This window comes from Delphinus delphis, chromosome 13 (genome assembly GCF_949987515.2).
Source record: "Delphinus delphis chromosome 13, mDelDel1.2, whole genome shotgun sequence".
Lineage (NCBI taxonomy): Eukaryota > Metazoa > Chordata > Mammalia > Artiodactyla > Delphinidae > Delphinus > Delphinus delphis.
The window spans coordinates 16,930,345-16,949,614 of NC_082695.1; the positions used below are offsets into that span (position 1 = coordinate 16,930,345).

Genomic DNA, 19,270 nt, shown 5'->3' on the forward strand with positions numbered 1-19,270 from the left:
GTGGGGAGTGCTTACAATGTGTCAGGCACAGTGCTTTCTGTGTATTACTTCATTAATCCTCCTAACAACTCATGAGGCAGATAGCATTTTCATTATCATTGTACAGAAGAGCAAACGGAGGCACAGAGAGGTTAAGCAAGTTGCCCAAGGTCACAAAGCTGGTAAATGTCAGAGCCAGGCTCAAACCCAGGCAGTCTGGCTTTTAATCACTTTTATTCCCTCAGCACCTCAGTCTCCTCATCTGTAAAACCGACACAAAGGTGACAAGTCCAATGAGCAGAGTTACACTTAACCAGAACAACAAAACAACGATGACAACAAAATAATAGTAACAAGTATTTAGTGAGAGTGAACTGCCTCACCGAAAGAGGTAGTGTGGAATAGTGGTCAAGGGCTTGGATTCTGGCATCAGGGAGATTGGGATTCAAATCCTAGCTCTGCCAAGCACTAGCTGAGCAGTTTACATAGCCTCCTAGAGCCTCAGTTTCCTCATCTGTAAAATGGGGATAAAAGTACCTACCTCATGAGGCTGTTGAGATGTTAAATGAGAAAAAGCATGAAAATTGCATATACCAGCGACTGCTCAATAAATGTTAAACGGTTAAAAGGTTAAAGGTAGTGGGGCTGGGAGGAAGAATAGTCCAAGTATGAATACAGGTGGGCCCCAAGGTGGGGGTGGTGGGGTGGTAGGGTTGGCGATTAAATTCCAAGAGAGCCCTGAGATTGGCTGACGGGGTACCCCTCTTGCACCGCTTCCTAAGGCCAAGGAGAAGACTTGTGCCTTGCCAGAACTTCGGTTTTGCAAACATTTGCTCACTCAGTAGGCGAGAATGGTGATAAAGTTCACAACTACGTTTTACTGAACACCCTCTGTGTCCAAGACCATCCCTTAGGTCCGCAGTTCCCAAACTACGCCTCGAGGTGCCCCTGGGAGCCGCAGAATATTTTCGAGGATTTTTGAAAGGAACACAGCGACATCTGTCGGCCACCTTGCGCTAGCTCAAGGTAGTTTGCAGCTTGAATGTTAGATGATGTCACAACTTTGTGAAGCTGGGTTTATGGCAGTTGTTCTAATAAAAAAAAAAAGTGGTATCATGCAAAAATGATTGTGGAACAGGAAATGAAGGTGGTCATGTCCAATCTAATTCCAAAGTTTGAGCAGTTGTGTAGAGCCCAACAAATCTCTGCATTAGGTGTACAAAGTTGTCTCAAGCAACCCTAGGAGATCTACACCTCTGTTTTATAAATAAGTCATGAAAGGCGAACTCAGTGCCTGAGGCCACCCAGTGCGGGGCTGGAGTGTGTTTGCGGGGGGCCCGTGAAACGCACACTAGGTCCTGAGTGATTCTCAAGAAGGCAAAATGCCTCTCCCAACCTCTGAGTCTGTTTAGTTGTGTCCCCTGATTGTGGGGAAGGGCAGGCTGGGGGCTGGAATTGCCGTTTCCATTGTCTGTTGCCAAGTATCAATAACCGACACCCTTCTCATTTTCAGAGGGAGCCCTAGTCGGGGTGGGGTGGGGGGCCAGGACAATAGCCTCTGTGTGTACTGGAGCTGAAGTTGGACCCTGAGGGTCTCTCTCCTTAGACACTCTAGAGGCTCCCCCCGCCCCACACCACCGTTCTCCTCCCAACTAAATCCACCTTCAGTCCCGGAGTCACCAGTTCAGCCACCTGGCTGCCGGGCGGGGGGGGGGGGGGGGGGGGGGGGGGCGGGGACCCAGCAGTCAAGGAGCCCAAAAGTTGTGCAAAGTACCCAGGCCCCACCCTGTCTGGCTCCGTCTTCTAGAGGAAGGTCTCCGAGGGCAGCTGCAGGCAGCAAGCAGTCTCCTGGACAGGGTAGCAAGGAGGAGAGCCATGAACTGCGAAGGGACAGCATGCAGCATCTTCCCTGTCCTTTAGCTGGACTTGAGAATTCTGCCCCCAGTAGTGAGCTGCCTGACCCCAAAGCTACTTGTGCTAGAGGAGAAGGGAAGCACTGAGAGCAATGTGGGGGGCCCACTTCCTCATGGGGCAACTGCCAGCATCATCCTGTGCAGAGGGCCGGGCTCTGGGAATAACAGTGCCTACTTCATAGAGTGGTTCTGAGCATTTCATACATTACTAAAGCCTGGTGTGGAGCTAAGTATACGTTGGGCAGTGTGCAATGAAATTTATTCATTCCACAAATATTACTGAGCACCTACTAAGTACGGATGAGGCAACGTACTAAACACTGCGAATACAGCAGTGAAGAAGACAGACAAAAGCCCTGCCCTGGAGCGGGGGTGGGGGACCCGATACTCTAGCAGAGGCAGACAGACCATAAATAATCAACATCATACGTGTAAGTAAATTACAGAGCAGCGCTGTCCAATAGAGATAGAATGTGAGGCGCAAATGTAATTCAAAAGTTTCCAGTGGTACCATTATAAAAGTAAAAAGAAACAGGTGAAATTAGGTTTTCTAATTTTAAAGTATTTAGTTTTAAAATTAAAAACTTTCACTCAATAGATCCAAAATATTATCATTTCAGCCAGAGGCATCAGCCACATTTCAAGTGCTCAGTGGCCGCACGGGCCTCACAGCTGCTGAGTGTGTCAGGTGAGTGCAAAAATGAAGAAGCCCCTTTCCCCCTGCTGGACTAGCCTGGCCTGCAGGGAGGGCCTTCTGGCCAACGGTGCCTTCTCCCTTCCACCATTGCCAAGCATGACCCTGCCTCTGCAGACCCCTGAGAGATGCCCCAGCCTGGGGGCAGCCCCTCAGCACCACCCTGCCTACTCCAGGCAATGGTGCACACCCCTTGTTCTGGGAGCTTAGGGCCACCCCAGGGGACAGACAGCAGGAATTTTTGTCCAGGCTCTTACCGGAAGAGGGAAGGGTGGGGGTTAGGGATGAGTTTTTGCCTAGGAATGGCATTAGTAGGAGGTGAGTGAGGGTTGGAACCTGCCTTTATTTAACATTTTGATATTTTTTGTTCATCACAGATTTTTGGCATTAATTTTTCAAACTAATGAAAAGTATATTTTATTGATTCATAGATTATAAAATTTGCCCTTTTAAACTGCAAACTTCAGTGGTGTTTAGTAAATTCACAGAGTTGTGTAACATCACCCCATCAATATTAGAACATTTCCATCATCTCCAAAGAAACCCTGTACCCATTAAGCAGCCATTCCCTGTGCCCACCCCCACCTCCCCAGCCCCCAGCAACCACGCATCTACTTTCTGTCTGTATGGATTTGCCTATTCTGGACGCTTCCTACACATGGAATCATACAATAGATGGCCTTTTGTGTCTGGCTTCTTTCACTTAGCATGATGTCTTCAAGATTCATGCCTACTGTAGCATGAATCAGGACTTCATTCCTTTTTATGGCCAAATAACACGCCATTGCACGGAGAGACCACATTTCTTCTATCCATTCATCCACTGATGGATATTTATGTTTTTTCTATTTTTTAGCTCTTGTGAATCACGCTGCTGAGAACATTCGCAGGCAAATTTTTGTGTGGACATTTCTTTTAAGTTCTTCTGGGTTTTGCATTGATTTTGAATTTTTAATAGAGTATATAAAAATATTTTTTCATCTTGATTTCATCTTGAGTTTTTTGACATCCCCTTAAAATTTGCACCTGCACCAAGTGCTTGACTGGCCACACCCTGCTCCCAGTCCACAAATCTTGTCCCTGCTAGCTGTGTGACTTTGAGCGAGTTGCTTACCCTCTCAGAGCCTCAGTTTCCTCCTCTGTAAAATGGGCACAATTCCTGTACCTACTCTGTTAGGGGGCTACACTGAGGTAATGACGCACGTTACAGACTCAGCGCACAGTAGACTTAGTCGACGCGTTTTCCCTCCTGGGAGGCCAGACTTTGGGGCTGGCAGTGGGGGGTCCTCAGATGGATGTGTCCTAGCCTTGCCCTTCAGGAGAGTTGACCCGACAGCCTAGAACTCTGCTGCTTCTGTTCCCAAGGCTGCTGTTCTCTTGCCTCAGCCTGGCCCCCTACAAGGTCGCTGGGGGAGGGACCCAATGCTGGTCACCCGAAGGCCTCCCTGGCTCCCAGTACCTTCCATCCCAGCTGTCCTGGGCCCCCCACCGCTGCCTCCCCCGCCCTCCGCTCTGCCCACTCCCATGGAAGGCCACGGCTCCCTGTCCCTCTGTGCTGCCATGAGGCCTGCACTTTGCAGGGTGAAGTCCAAAGTTCAGTCCCTTCGCTAAGCACATGGATAAATATGAACCTTGGAGAATTTCCCCAGCTCCAATGTAAACAGAGCGGGCAGGGGCCCTGATTCACTGGCCACTGGGGCCAGGGTTGGGGGTTGGGGGTGCCCACAGGGCTTGGCTAGTGGGGTTTGGGGGGGCAGCGGGCGCAAGGAGCCTGGTTTGGGCCTGCCTGCTGGCCGGCCAGCACGGAGCCAGCCCACGCCGGGGGGGCGGGAGGCGGCCGGCTCAGTGGCCCTGGGCCGCGTGGCCCGCACTAGTGGAGCCATGGTTTCTAAACTGAGCCAGCTGCAGACGGAGCTCCTGGCGGCCTTGCTCGAGTCGGGCCTGAGCAAAGAGGCGCTGATCCAGGCGTTGGGTGAGCCGGGGCCCTACCTGCTGGCCGGAGACGGTCCCCCGGACAAGGGGGAGTCCTGCGGTGGCGGCGGTCGAGGGGAGCTGGCCGAGTTGCCCAATGGGCTGGGGGAGACGAGGGGCTCCGAGGACGAGACGGACGACGAGGGGGAAGACTTCACGCCACCCATTCTCAGAGAGCTGGAGAACCTCAGCCCCGAGGAGGCAGCCCACCAGAAAGCCGTGGTGGAGACCCTGCTGCAGTAAGGACCCCTCCCCTGTCCCTAGCTCCCAAGGAGCCCGGAGGGGCCCAGCCTCGGCTCCTGACCAGCCCTTGCCAGTCCACAGTCCCATGGGCTGGTTGTCGGCAAGGGGGACAAGGCCCATTAGAGCTTGGAAGCGGGGGTGGGGTGGGGTCCTAGCTCGGAGGTTGGAGCCTGCAGCCCCTGACCCGGCCCTCTGCGGGGTCCCGAGTCTCCATGAGCCAAGGCTTTCAGCCCGGTGCTTGGGAAGTGGGGCATGCCCCAGGGGAGCCCCAAGATGGGGACAAAGCAGGAGAGTCCACGATTCTAGTCCCTGGACAACGGGGGTGGGGAGGCAGGGAATTTTTAGCTACCATGCCCATTTCTACTCCCCCAGTCCCAACTTCCCTGCTAGGCACCCAGATGCACCAGTGGGGAGGGGGAGCCCAGGCTGGGGTTTTGGGGGCCCCGCTTGGCCTCCCCGGAACTTAAGCATTCAGTCAGCAGAACCCAGGTCTTTCTTACCTGAGGGAAATAGAGCCTTAGGAAGGGAGCTGCTCCCCTTTCCGGCACAGCCTCAGGCCATGCCCCTCACCAGTGGGTACCGTTAGAAGCCTCCCCACTCTGTACCCCACCCACTGGCTGGCTCCCCATCTCCCGGAGAACTGGGTGGGTCTGAGCCCGATGCCTCCCCTCTCCTCAGCAGAGCTGACCTGGTTACTAATTACCCACGGGCTTTATTATTTCTCTTTTGTTTTATAAATTTATAAATGGCAAAAGGCTCTGATAAGGCCTGTGATCATTAACTTGGAGGGCTGGTAGCCTGGGGAAGCCTGAGCCAACCAACTTCACACGGAGCAGGGGTGGGGGAGGTTGGAGGTGAGGGAAGGGGAACCTGGGGGCTGCAGGGACTGCCCCTCCCCTAAGGCTCTGTAACGTCTATCCTAACAGCCAGATGGGCACGTGCTGAGGTTTCACAGGTATCATTTCGGGTAGTGTTGAGATGAACTCTGGAGGCACCTGGGGACAACTGCTCCGCAGATGAGGGAACTGAGGCTCAGAGGGGGACGGAGCTGGACTAAGGCCACCCAGCTGGGGCTCCAGACCCACTCTCTTTGGTGCCCTCAGTCACCATGACCGGGGCCAGGGGCCAGCTGGGGGTGGCTGGGGGTTCTGAGCAAGAGTCCCAAAGACCACCTCTTTTCTGTCCAAGGTCCTGATCCCAGCTTGGGGTTGGGGAGGGCTGGATCCCTGCCTCAGGGAGCTCTCAGGGCCTGCCAGGCCTTGTGAGGGCCTGGGCAGGAGGCAGGGGAGTAGCCAGGGCCCCCTGACTTGGCAGGAAGAGGAGGGCAAAGGGCCCTGCCGCGTTGCAGGGGAGGGGCAGAGTCTGGCATCTCCAGACCCAGGGCGAGGGCAACCCGGACAAGGGTGGGGCAGGGCCAGACCTGCTCAGCGCCCCAGATGGGACTGGGGGCTTTCGGGGGGGAGTGGGGGCAGGGAGTGCCAAAGGCCTTACCTGGCTGGGTGGGGCCTCTTGATCAGCAACCCCTTTGGTGGGATGATGGGTGGAGGGAAAGGCTTGATCCACAGCACTCGAGCGGGAAGCAGGGGTCAAAGTGCTCCCTGGGGACCAGCAGAGACCTGGAAGCTGAGGGAGAGAGGGGAGACATGGAGGAAGAGACAGGGCGTCAGGGGAGATGGAGAGAGAGGCCTGGAGAAGCAGAGTGGAGCGGACCAGCAGAGCCGGGAGGGAAGAGGGGCTGACACGCAGCTGGGAGAACGGGCTGGGGAGAGAGCGAGGCGCCCCAAGCTGCAAGGAGGCTGGAGTGCTTGCCTCCCGCCCCGATTGGGTTTTCTTTAATGCTAACAGCATGCTATTTACTTTCCATTTAAATTTGAGATGTTGCTATAAATTATCAACCAGCTCCTTGTTCCTGCGGGGTTTATAACTAACTACCTGGGTTACTTATTGTTCAGGTAACAAAAGGGATCTGAAAACGCCCCAAGGGGAAAAAGTGGGGCCTTGAGCCTCAGGGCACAGGCTGCAGAGGGGTGGGGGACCCCCATGAAGCCCTGGCCAGTGGGGGAGGTTGAGGCTGGAAAGGATGGTGAAGAGGTAGGGCTTCCCGTGGAAGCCAAGTGTGACCAAGTGTGACCTTGGGCAAGTCTCTTCTCCTCCTGCCTCCGTTTCCCTACCCGGACAATGAGTACAATTCAAACTCCCTGCCTTGATCCCCTGATCTCTTCCTGAGGGACCTCCCTCCCTCCCTCACTTTCCTCCAGTTACACTACACTTTGCTGATTCCCACCTCAGGGCCTTTGCATGTGTTGTACCTTCTCCCCGAAACCCCTTTCCAGATCTTCCTACGGTCAATTCCTTCTCTTTTTGCTCAAATGCCACCACAGTCACTCCCTCTTCCACTACTTCCATTGACTTTCCCCTGAAACTTATCATTACCTATTATTACCTTATTTGTCTGTTTTCTATCTCCTGCTATGACAACAGAAGCTCTTCCAGAGGCTTGTTCACTACTCAGACCCCTGATATACACCCCAGTGCTGACACACAGCATGAATGAATGAGGGACTAGGCTTCTCTGAGCCCTGGGGATGTCTGCTGTAATGGCCAAGGGAGTAACACGTTCCCAGGGCTCCTTCCTCAGTGTCCTCCTGGGCCCTCCTGTCCCTGAGCAGCTCAAACTCAATCTTGAGGGTCTCTGGTCCTCTCCATTGGGCAGCACCAAGGCACTGAGACCCAGGAAGACAGTGGCCAAGGTGGGGCAATCTGACATCCCTGAGGCCAGCCTGCCTGGGCTTGAACCCCAGCTCTGCTCAGGCAGGCAATTTCACTTTTCTGAGTCCCAGTGTTCTCTGCAAGGCAGAGCTAATCACAATGCTCACCCACAGGGTAAGCATGTGAGTGCAACGAACAGTTGCTATTATCAGTGGTCCCATTTTACAGATGAGCAAACTAAAGCTCAGAGAGGCAAAGTGACCTGCCCAAAGTAACTCTTACAAAGCAGTAAGGCCAGGACTTGGACCCAGGTCCTCCTAATCCCACACTTTGCACAGCATCCTGAGGTGGCATGCCTGTCCTTGATACATTTATCTCCCTCTTTACCCTCCTGGGTCATTCTTGCTGTTAATGTCACCATCGACCACTTCCGCGTAGTGCTCGAGGACTCACGAAGCGCTTACAAGTGCATTAAGCTTGTTTTCTCCTCCTGACAACCTATGAAATATTATTAGCTCCCTATCACAGTTGAGGAAACTGAGGCACAGAAGTTAAGAAATTTCCCAGGGCCACCCGGAGAGTGAGTGGCAGAGCTGGGATTCACACTGAGAACTCAGCTCCCCCTCCGGATGAGTGGCCTTCAGGCTGGTCTCCCAGCTCTGAAGCCTTGGATCCACTGAAACCCCACGGGCCAGGGAGCAAGAGGCCCAAAGCCTCGAACCTCTGATTGACCCTAGAACTGGCAGGAGGCGGGAGGAGGGGGTTGTGGGCAGACCTTCACCTTTCCCGGGCCCTCTTCCCTCTGCTGTGGGGCTGGAGGTCCCAGGACTAGGTCGCTGATGATGATGATGATGGTAACAATATTGTTCCACTTACTGAGCACTTACTGTGTGCCTGGCCCTGTCCTCAGCATTTCACTCCTATTAGACACTCATTCAGTTCTCCCAATAGAGAACAGGGAGGCAGGCGTGAATTTCCTGCTGTGTTACAGGGGAGATGCGGGCCACATGCACATTGGGCACGAGGCCGCAGTGGTGGGATTTGAACCCAGGTTGGTTCGACTCTCAAACCCATTAGAGTGAAAGCAGGAGATGCCTGGAGACCTGGCCTCTTAGTTCTGCGTTGGGGAAAATGTCCTACAAAGAGCCATATTCTTGGAGACTGTGCGTGTGTGTGGGGAGGGGGGGAGAGAAAGAGCAGAAAACAGAGAGACACAGAGACAGAAGGAGAGAGAGTGAGAGAAACAGAGACAGATAGAGACACATGGGGTCAGAAGGACAGAGACAGACAGTAAATCTTTAGTTTGAGCCAGGAGAGGCCCTGTTGAAGGAAGACTGGGCTCCTTCTCTCCGGAGAACAGACAGAGGGAGGGAGGATCTCTCAGGAGGGTGATGACTGCAGTTGGGGGAGGAGGGAGGCCATCGGGCAGCCCAGCCCCGGAGTCAGATAAACATGTTTGCCATGGAGCACAAGGCTGGACTTTGTCCTGCCCTTCCCTCCCAGCTCTGACTGGCACCCGGGGACCGGGGGAGGTGAGGCTCCTACGAAAGCAGGGAGATAGGGCTTGGGGAGAGGTTGGGGGGTTCAGGAAAGTGAAATATTCTTGAGTCCCAGTGAAGTCACCTTGGACAAGTGTTCACCTTTCTGAGCCTCGGTCTTCTCACCTGTGAAATGGGCATACTTCCTAGGGTTATTGTAAGATTTAAATGACCAGCCCTTACCTGGCTCACCATAAATACTCAAGAAACATGAATTCTCACGGCTATCATTTCTACACAAATGGGACTTTGCTGGACCGACTGCTGATCAACTATATCTGTCCCCACCTTCCATTCCTCCCTGCCTGTATGGGAACTGCTGATAAAAAAAGGAGGAAGTCAGAGGGCCAAAGTGGATGAAAGGCTCTGTGCCCTCATGTCTCGGAAGGGCATTGCCAAGGATGCAGGCGAGACTGGTTCTTTGAGGAAAGAGAGAAGGGCCAGGGGAGAAGGCAGTGTGGGGTGGGCTTCAGAGCACTGGGGGGTTTCTTTTCTTTTCTTTTTTTCACAATTCACTTTTAAACATTATATATGCATATGTAGCATATTATATGATACTATATTATTGATACATAATTTATGAAGTACAGAAGAGTAACAGAGAAAACCCTCCCCTCTCACCCTGTCCCCAGCAACCAATCTGTGACTCCAGTTCATTCTGTATACTTCTGGTATTTCATGTGAACAAAGCAAATACGTAGAAATCTTCTTTTATCCCACTTAAAATTTTACACACATAGCACAACAGGCCTACCACACAAACTGTTCCTTCTGGGCTTGTACAGAGCTTTCTCAGTGGGTTTTTACAGCTGCATTGTACAGAGGCATGCAATTTGGTTAATCAGCATCCTTTTGCTGGACGCTTAGGTTGTTTCCAATCTTTGGCTGTGGCAAACGACATGGACATGAATCACTTCCTACACATGCCATTTGTCATATATGCCTCAATTCTAGAAGCAAACTGCTGCATCAAGGCTGTGGGGACACAGGCTTAGGATCACACAGACCTGGGTTTAAATCCCAGCTCTGCCTGTTTCAGCACTGTTGTATCTGACACATGGTTGTAATAGAAGCTCAAGAGAGGATGAAGGGAAGAGAGGAGGGTTGACACAGAGCAGAAGAGGGAGAGAGAAGAATTTCTATCGTACAGGCAACCTGACCCCTTCCATTCCCCACAGTGAGCGGAGAACAGGAGATTGAGCCACAGGTGGCCTCAGGTCCCCTTGAATCCCTCGAGTGAGAGAACTGAGCCCACAGAGTGGGATTCCGTGCTCAGACATGCTCATTTTTCTTACAAGGCCTTGGGATGCCAGTCCCTAACCGCTTCACCTGGGACTCTGTTGAGAAATTAGCCACCTGCCTCAGTGCTGTGGGGAGACTGGCTGCGCCACCATCTAGGGTTTAGTGCAGATTTTCAGGAGGCGTTTTGACGCTATGTGATTTTTATCTGACAGACTGACTTAGAACCAAATCCTTTAAGCTGGGGTGGGACTCTACTGGGCTAACCCTGTGACCTTCGGCAAGAGATACAAGTGACACAGTGCTCTGAGCCTCAGTGGCCCTGGATGTAAAGTGGGAGAATCAGGTTTCTCTCATTTTCAGACCCAAATTTTTTTCCAGTAGATCTCTCTCATCTATCCACCCATCCACCCACCCATCCACCCATCCATCTAACATCTACCCATCAACATCCCATCTATCCATCCATCCATCCATCCTCTCACCCACCATCCACCATCAATGCACTGACCATCCCATTACCCACCCATCCACCCATCCATCCACACATCCACTCATTCATTCATGCATTCACCAAGGGCACACTCTATGTCAGGCCTATTTTGGGTGCTGAGAACCAGACAGTTCCTGCCCTCCAGGTGTTTATAGTCTATCACAGTGGTTAAGACACAGCCACAAATAACATTTCTAGGTAGAATTGCGGGGGGGAATCTTTAAAGGAGGCACGAAGATGAGTGCCCTCCCCATCTGGCTTGTGCAGCTTCCCGGGGGAGTCTGTTTTTGTCTACATCTGTATCCATGTCTCTGTGTGTCTGTGTTTCGAAACCTTTATCTGCTCCTATGTCTGTGTGGGACTGGTTGGGGCCTGTGTCCACATGTCTGCCGTGTGTATGTGCCTGCAAGTCTCTGTCCCCATGTCCTTGTGTCCTGGCATGAGTGCCCATACCTCCTGTCCCTGAGTCTAGGTACAGGCTCCTGGGCTCCGCGCCTGCTTCCATCTACCATCCTCACCCCCGGGGCGGACAGGGCTCCCAGCACCCACCCTGGGCTGAGCAGCCTGTCCTTGTCCCCCCACCTCCACCCCCAGGGAGGACCCATGGCGTGTGGCTAAGATGGTCAAGTCCTACCTGCAGCAGCACAACATCCCGCAGCGGGAGGTGGTCGACACCACCGGCCTCAACCAATCTCACCTGTCCCAGCACCTCAACAAGGGCACCCCCATGAAGACACAGAAGCGAGCCGCCCTGTACACCTGGTACGTCCGCAAGCAGCGAGAGGTGGCCCAGCGTAAGTAATAACCGACTCCAGCCCTGTCTTCCCGGCAGGGCCTGGGACTACCCGCAGCTCGAGGGTGGGAGCTGGAAGCCTCCCACCCCATTCCTCGGACAGGCAGACTGAGAGGAAGTCGGGAGGATTCAACCAGCGTGTATCAGCTGTTCTGCGCAAGGCGCTCTGGGGGAGGGGAGGAGGGTTGGTCTTGGGCATCCTCTTTGGGTGGGTGAACTGGGCCCCTGCCTTCCAAGAGCTCCCTGTGTAGAGGGGAAGCAGGAGTACAAATCATTATGATTCGGTGAGACAAGTATTATAATGTGATAACGCCAACAACAAAAGCTAGTGTTTATGGAGCAGTCACCGTGCACCAGGCCCAGGGCAGGGCACTACAGAAAGTGCTTCCAAGGTTGAGCTGGTGGAGGAGGAGAGAATAATCTCTTCCTCAGGGAGGCAGGGGCATCAGGAAGGATCAACTAGAAGTATGATCTCTTGACTAAGTCTTAAAGTGTGAATTGAATTTTGACCCATGAAGATGCAGGGATGGGGTTTCAGGCAGAAGGAAGGGCAGTAGAGGCTCCGAGGTGAGGTGTGTGCTTAGGGAACCCGGGCCTCATACCCCACAAAATCCTAAGTGCACTTCCACACTTTTGAGCCTAAGTGTAAAAAAAAAATCTTTTTGATGTTTCTTTTATAATTATCCAGGTTTTCAAGGTAATACACACTGAATTTATAAAAAAATAGAAGTAAAGATTTTACAATAAAAATTAGGTGTCCTTCTCCTAAGGCAGCCACTGGCATTCCTGGTCTCATATGTAACCTTCCAGGGGTACTGTACGTATATACTGGCCATATACATATTTCCCCTGCTCTTTGAAGGGCTACTAGCTGTTCTGTTATTTGGAGGTGCCATTAACTGGCCTCCTGCCAAAGAACCAGCTGAGAAAGTGTCTGGGTCTCTTCTCTCCTGGCTAATACTTATACTTTAAGCTTGATTTTCAAGTCTGCAATGTTGAAAATAGCGTGGAATCTACTCGGGAGATACAGTTCAAGTTTCTGCTCTACTGTGCGGCCCTGGAAAAATATTTAACCTCCCTGATCCTCAGATGCCTCATCTATAAAATGGGACGGCATATGTGTCAACTGTGAACAAATGCTGATGCTTACCTGGAGCCTTGTATTGAGGACTGTGAGATTATATCTTGGCCCGGTAGCAAAGTACGCAGGGGTTGATTAGTGATGTCTCCCTTGGACACAGGTTAGGAAAGGGGTGGTGTGTGTGCTGTGTGTCTGTCATCACTGGATTAGATGATTTCTAAGTTCTAGCTGTAAGCTCCTCTGGCTCAGCATCCTAGGAATGAGAAAGAACCACGGGCATGGTTAGGCGAACCAATTCCAGCATGGTGAACCAATGCTGGAAGGTGGGATTGGCCAGTGTTTTGCTAATGGCTCTCTGTGCCCACAGAGTTCACCCACGCAGGGCAGGGTGGGCTGATTGAAGAGCCCACGGGCGATGAGCTACCAACCAAGAAGGGTCGGAGAAACCGTTTCAAATGGGGCCCAGCATCCCAGCAGATCCTGTTCCAGGCCTATGAGAGGCAGAAGAACCCCAGCAAGGAGGAGCGGGAGGCGCTGGTGGAGGAGTGTAACAGGTAGAATGGCTGGTGGTCAGCAGGGCTGGTTTGGTCTGGGCTGGGGGAAGGCGAGGGGGGCTCTGGGTCCTGAGGGAGGCTCCCCAGGTTTTGAGAGCTCCTGCTGTTGGCCCAGGAGTTCTCAGCTCCTGTTCAGTGTCTGACACCTAGCTCCATTCCTGGCACCCACCCCCCCACCGACCCAAGCAGCCCTTGAGTGGCTGCTCGTCTCACTCATCCTCACTACAACCCTACACTTACTGGGCTCACTCTATAACTGAAGAGATTAAGAGAGGCTAAGTCACTTGCTCAAGGTTGCACAGCAGACTGGGCTCGGAACCCAGGTCTGCCAGCCTCAGCAAATACTCAGGTAGAGCCCTACTTCTCAGAACTCTCCCCCCAGCCCCAGGGGAGGGTTCTTCTGTGCCTGATCCAGAGGCTCATGAGTGGCCATTTCTGCAGGGCGGAGTGCATCCAGAGGGGGGTGTCACCCTCACAGGCGCAGGGGCTGGGCTCCAACCTCGTCACAGAGGTGCGCGTCTACAACTGGTTTGCCAATCGGCGCAAGGAAGAAGCCTTTCGGCACAAGCTGGCTATGGACACGTACAGCGGGCCGCCACCAGGGCCAGGCCCAGGCCCTGCGCTGCCTGCCCACGGCTCCCCTGGCCTGCCCCCACCGGCCCTCTCCCCTGGTAAGGTCCACGGTGAGTGCCATGTGGGCAGGGGGATTGGGACGGTGGGTAGAGGGAATATGGGGGTGGGTGGGAGAGTTGGGGAGCACCACCCCAGTGGCAGCAGCCACCCAAACCTCTTAGCACTTCCTTACAGCTCCAACCCCACTCTATTTGCACTGTTCTCTCCACTCCACTCCTCTCCATTCCATTGACCACTCAGCTTCGCCCACTGTACTCCATTCCATCCACTCCACCCTCACTTGCTTTCAGTTACTTCAACTCATTCCAGATCAAACCAACTCAATTCACTTCAGCTCAGTTCAATTCAATTCAATTCAGTTCAACTCATTATAATCTAATTTAGTTCATTTAAATTTGGAATAGTTTGATCCAATCCAATTCCCAATTGATTCAGTTTAACTAAATGCATTTCAAGGAAATTCAGTTAATTTTCTATCAGTTCAATTTCAATCCAATTCGATTCAATTCGACTCAATCAAACTCAATTCATTTCTGGTTTGATTCAATGATACTCAGTTTCATTCAACTAATTCCAAATCATTCTATTCAACTCAAGTTTGCTGTGGTTTAATTTCATTACCGTCAATTCAGTTTGGCTCAGTTGTCTTTTTTTTTTGGCCACACTGCACTGCACGGCATGCGGGATCTTACCCCGACCAGGGATCAAACCCCGTGACCCCTGCAGTGGGAGCGCAGAGTCTTAACCACTGGACTGCCAGGAATGTCCCTGGCTCAGTTGTCTTTTATTGAGCACCTACTTGTGTTCAAGGAGTTGGAAGCAACCAGCACAGGGCCTGGCAGGAAGTGGACACTCAAGCAAAGTCTGCTGGCTGCATAAAGATGGGGTGGGGGGTCTGCGCAAACCAATGCAGTTTGGAATGATGGGGGCCATGGAGGCGGGCAGGGAAGTGGGGTGCTGAGGCTGGACACTGCTCCCGCTCCAGGAGTGCGCTATGGACAGCCTGCAACCAGTGAGGGGGCGGAAGTGCCCTCAAGCAGTGGTGGTCCCTTGGTGACAGTGTCTGCACCCCTGCATCAAGTGTCCCCCACGGGTCTGGAGCCCAGTCACAGTCTGCTGAGCACAGAAGCCAAATTGGTGAGTGTCCCACCCCATCTCTCCCCCACCCCCCCCCCGCCAATCTCCCCTTGGCTGGAAGATTCTGGAGCAGTCCCCAGGGAGGTAGGGTGGGACCCCACCTGACTCAGTTTGGCTTCCCCTCCAAGGTCTCGGCCACTGGGGGCCCCCTGCCCCCTGTCAGCACCCTGACAGCACTGCACAGCTTGGAGCAGACATCCCCGGGCCTCAACCAGCAGCCCCAGAACCTCATCATGGCCTCGCTTCCCGGGGTCATGGCCATAGGGCCTGGTGAGCCTGCCTCCCTGGGCCCCACGTTTACCAACACGGGCACCTCCACCCTGGTCATTGGTAAGCTGGTGGGGTGGACGGGGGCATCTGGGTGAGGGGCTCATGGGGCTCCCACAGAATCCAGGAGCAGGATGAACCACTGGGACTCATTCCTTCATGTATTTATTGAGTGCCCACTCCGTGCTCCACCGGTGATACACAAGTGGACCGAACAGCCCCAAATCTCAGCCACCCAAGTGGGGAGGCAGACAATAAGCAGAATATGGGTTGGCCAAAAAGTTGGTTCAGGTTTTTCCCAACAGCTTACAGAAAGCCCCGAACGAACTTTTTGGCCAATCCAATACATAAGTTATATAGTACCTTAAAAGGGAAAACAGCTATGGGAAAACAGAACAGAGCAAGGGGGACTGAAGTTTTCTAGGTTTTAGGTTTTAGTTTGTTTTTAAAAAGCCCAGAAAAACTTTATTCAGAACTATTATGCAGAAACTCAATATATAAGACAGACAGGGAGCTGCTGGGAGCCGGGTACAGAGAGTTAAGCCCCAGGGCCTTTGCATCATTGTGGAACCCCAGGGCTCCAGGGACCCTAGTTTGACACACCCCCTGCCCTTATGACGAGCTAACAGCTCAGAGAGGGAGTTAACTTGCCAGGGCTGTAACTTAGTGAAGGTTCCTAGTACAAGGCTGTTACCTGGTTACCTTGTCCCCCCCTCCTACCCACTGGCCCTAGGAGGGAGGGATGGTGCCCCTGGGGGTCAGGGCTGGGCCTGGGGAGGCCATGGAGGCGGCAGGAGGTCTGGCTGACTCCTGCCCCTCCCGCTCCAGGCCTGGCCTCCACGCAGGCACAGAGCGTGCCGGTCATCAACAGCATGGGCAGCAGCCTGACTACCCTGCAGCCCGTCCAGTTCTCGCAGCCTCTGCACTCTTCCTACCAGCAGCCGCTCATGCCCTCCGTGCAGAGCCACGTGGCCCAGAGCCCCTTCATGGCCACCATGGCCCAGCTGCAGAGCCCCCATGGTGAGCACCCCTCAGCCCCCCTGCTGGGGGAGGTGGTGGGAGAGACTGGCTGTCGTTGAGCCCAGGGGAAGAGGGCGTCTTAGCAGATGCTGTGGTCTGTGTGTGTGTCTGATTCAAGTGTGAGTGCTTCTGTGACGGGGGCTCTGCGGGTGCTCAGGTGAGCGTCTGTGGGCTGGAATACGTTTCAGTGTGTGAACCCATGTGGCTGCGTGTGCACGCACATGGGTTTGTGTGAGTGGGTGTTTGTATGTGCACACGCACGTGTGCCCTTGGGGCCATATGTATTTCTCAGCTTTTAGAAAGGTGCATACACCATGAATGACACAACACTCCCAGCAGGGCTTGGGGCAACACCCTGTCATCAAACACCATGATTCCTGCAGCAAAAGGTAGAATTCCACGAAGTGGGTTAATAAAGACTCAGCCTCACATCAGGTTCAGGTCAGATTTTGCCACCAAATGAGCTCTAGTGCCAACCAGACAAAAACCTGTTGGCTCTCAGACCTTTCTGGAACTTGGACTCTTGGATGAGGGCCTGTGGACTTGAACATCTGTGTATTTGGTTGAGGGTACCATTTATGCGTGTATGTGGGTGGTTGTGTTTTCATCTGAGTCCATGTGAGAATACGTGATTTATGTTGTTTTCTACTGGCATGTGTGGGGCTGTAGACTGCAGGTGAAATTCTGGGTTAGACTGTGGAGAGGGGTCCTGGAGATGCAGAAATGCTGCCCCCTCCTCAACCCCTAACAGGAGCCCTGGCCTTTCCCTCCAAGGCCGGTACTTAGTGCCCTAACAGCACCTGTGCCTCCCGTTGCCCTTCACACCTGTCCTCTCGAGGTGACCGCAGGAGCTGGGTTTGGGTTCCCGGCCTCGCCCAGGCTCCTCTCCACCGAGACAGGTGGAGCAGGCCCCTGCGGTTGGGGAGAACGTCCAACCCCTCTACCTGGAGCTCCCAGTTTTGGAAATCAGCCCTGAGTCCCCAGCCACTGCCCCACTGGACTGCTCACCAGGCCCACACCCCAATTTCCCCTAGCCCCCCACCTTGAGACCCTCCTGGGAGGGGTCCAGCCCAGCCCAGGTGCCAAGTCTGTGTCCTCCTCTCTTCTCCCTCCCTCCCGGCCAGCCCTCTACAGCCACAAGCCCGAGGTGGCCCAGTACACCCACACGGGCCTGCTTCCGCAGACCATGCTCATCACCGACACCACCAACCTGAGCGCCCTGGCCAGCCTCACGCCCACCAAGCAGGTAAGGCCCAGGCCTGCCCCGGCCCCTCCCTGGGTCCTGCCCCAGCGCACACCCTGGGGGCTCAAGAGCTGCCCTTCTGCCAGGTCTTCACCTCAGACGCTGAGGCCTCCAGTGAGTCTGGGCTTCACACACCAGCGTCCCAGGCTGCCACCATCCACATCCCCAGCCAGGACCCTGCTGGCATCCAGCACCTGCAGCCCACCCATCGGCTCAGCGCCAGCCCCACTGGTGAGTGGCCTTTCCCTGCCCCCCACCGCCGTCCCCATAGCTGGGGAGGAAGTCGTGGGCAGCAGATGGGGGGCAGGGAAGGGGTAAATGCGAGGGGGCACCTGTGCTCCCCTGAAGTGAGCCGAGGGGGGTGTGAAACCACAGGAAATGGGCCTGTCTCACAAGAACATCTATTAACTCAGTTGAGGAAAAAGATAACCGGAAGAGGTGGTAGGGGGTAATCAGGAGGTAAGAACTGGGCTTGCTGGGGACCAGAAGTGACTCATGGATGTGTTGCTTTAGCTCAGGGTTTAGCATTTTTTTGAATTCGTTGCCAACAGCTAAAAATTAAGAGCTTTCATTGACTTCTGGCTCCTCTTGCAAAGTCAGAAGGACTCGTGTTGCCCCGTGGCAACCACAGAGTGCGGGCTCTCCAGCCCACCACGTCCCACCCAACCCACACATTTCCATTCCCTGAAGACCTGAGTCTGCAGCCCACAACGTCAGGGTGAAGAGCAGGCACTTTGGAGTCAGGCTGCCGGGCTTTGAGACCCAGGGCAGCCACTTGCTAAGTGTGAGCTTCAGCATCCTCCATCCAGCCCTGGTGGCTATAGGGACAGTCACTGAGGGCTCCACGGTCCAGGCTCTGTGCTCTACCCATGAGATGTGTGTTGGCATCCCCATTTTACAGATGAGAAAGCACTCAAGGAGGAGAGGGACTTGGTAGCGCTTCCAACAGCCACTAGGTAGTGGGGCCAGGATCTGAACCCAGGTCCAAACTCAAAGCCCATTCATGCTCTCTTGAGGGTTCTCCTGAGACACAGAACCAATAGGAATACACACACACACACACACACACACACACACACATATATTTAAGGAACTGGCTGATACGACTGTGAGGGCTGGCGAGTCTGAGAGCTGCAGGGTAGGAAGTGATGCTGCAGTCTCCTTCTCCAGGAAACCTCAGCCTTTGCTCTTGAGGCCTTCAACTGATTGGATGAGGGCCACCCACATTATCAAGGGAACTCTCCTTTACTTAAAGTCAACTGACGTAGGTGTTAACCACATTACAAAATACCTGCACAGCAACGCCTGCGCTGGGGTTTGGCTCAATGACTGGGTACTAAAAGGCAGGCGAGCTAACGCATAAAACTAACCACAACACCAGCTCACCAGCGCTTCTGTGATGTTCCCACTAAAATGTGCTGGGAAGGCCACTCCCTCGTGGCCCTGGAGCCTGGCAGGGGGTTAACAAGGCCCGAGGGCAGAGGTGTGACTCTGGGGCCCGGTCACCTGCTGAGATTCAGGAGGTGGCGAGGTGCCACTTTCCCATCCCGAGCACCCCTTAGGGATGGTGGGCGGGGAGGGGTCGGGACGGGCGTGGCAGGCAGCCAGCGGCCTCCTCTGCTTCTGCAGTGTCCTCCAGCAGCCTGGTGTTGTACCAGAGCTCCGACTCCACCAACGGCCATAGCCACCTGCTGCCATCCAACCACAGCGTCATTGAGACCTTCATCTCCACGCAGATGGCCTCTTCCTCCCAGTAACCATGG

At 53.8% G+C, this 19,270-nt stretch overlaps 1 protein-coding gene across 3 annotated transcripts; it reads left to right on the plus strand.

Moving 5' to 3' along the window:
* The first annotated feature begins 1,976 nt into the window (after positions 1–1,976).
* HNF1A (HNF1 homeobox A) lies at positions 1,977–19,264 on the plus strand. Of its 3 annotated transcripts, none has more exons than XM_060028200.1 (10): positions 1,977–4,796; positions 11,374–11,573; positions 13,021–13,207; positions 13,649–13,878; positions 14,826–14,977; positions 15,106–15,307; positions 16,073–16,264; positions 17,389–17,510; positions 17,594–17,738; positions 19,137–19,264. In XM_060028200.1, exons 1-10 carry the CDS (start codon positions 4,468–4,470, stop codon positions 19,262–19,264), a joined length of 1,887 nt encoding a protein of 628 aa, XP_059884183.1. In that variant the 5' UTR covers positions 1,977–4,467. The 3 variants fall into 3 exon arrangements, with proteins under 3 accessions (XP_059884183.1, XP_059884184.1, XP_059884182.1); XM_060028201.1 differs by having other exon boundaries at positions 1,978–4,796; positions 13,649–13,890; positions 15,106–15,247; XM_060028199.1 differs by having other exon boundaries at positions 1,979–4,796; positions 13,649–13,890.
* Positions 19,265–19,270: the final 6 nt, after the last annotated feature.

What these genes read in the sequence shown, in the direction of transcription:
- HNF1A (XM_060028199.1), top strand. Translation starts at nt 4,468, where the DNA reads ATGGTTTCTAAACTGAGCCAGCTGCAGACGGAGCTCCTGGCGGCCTTG. An exon ending in CTCCCCTGGTAAGGTCCACG is followed by an intron (nt 13,891 to 14,825) that starts GTGAGTGCCATG and finishes CTCCCGCTCCAG; the next exon opens with GAGTGCGCTATGGACAGCCT. An exon ending in CACCTCCACCCTGGTCATTG is followed by an intron (nt 15,308 to 16,072) that starts GTAAGCTGGTGG and finishes CTCCCGCTCCAG; the next exon opens with GCCTGGCCTCCACGCAGGCA.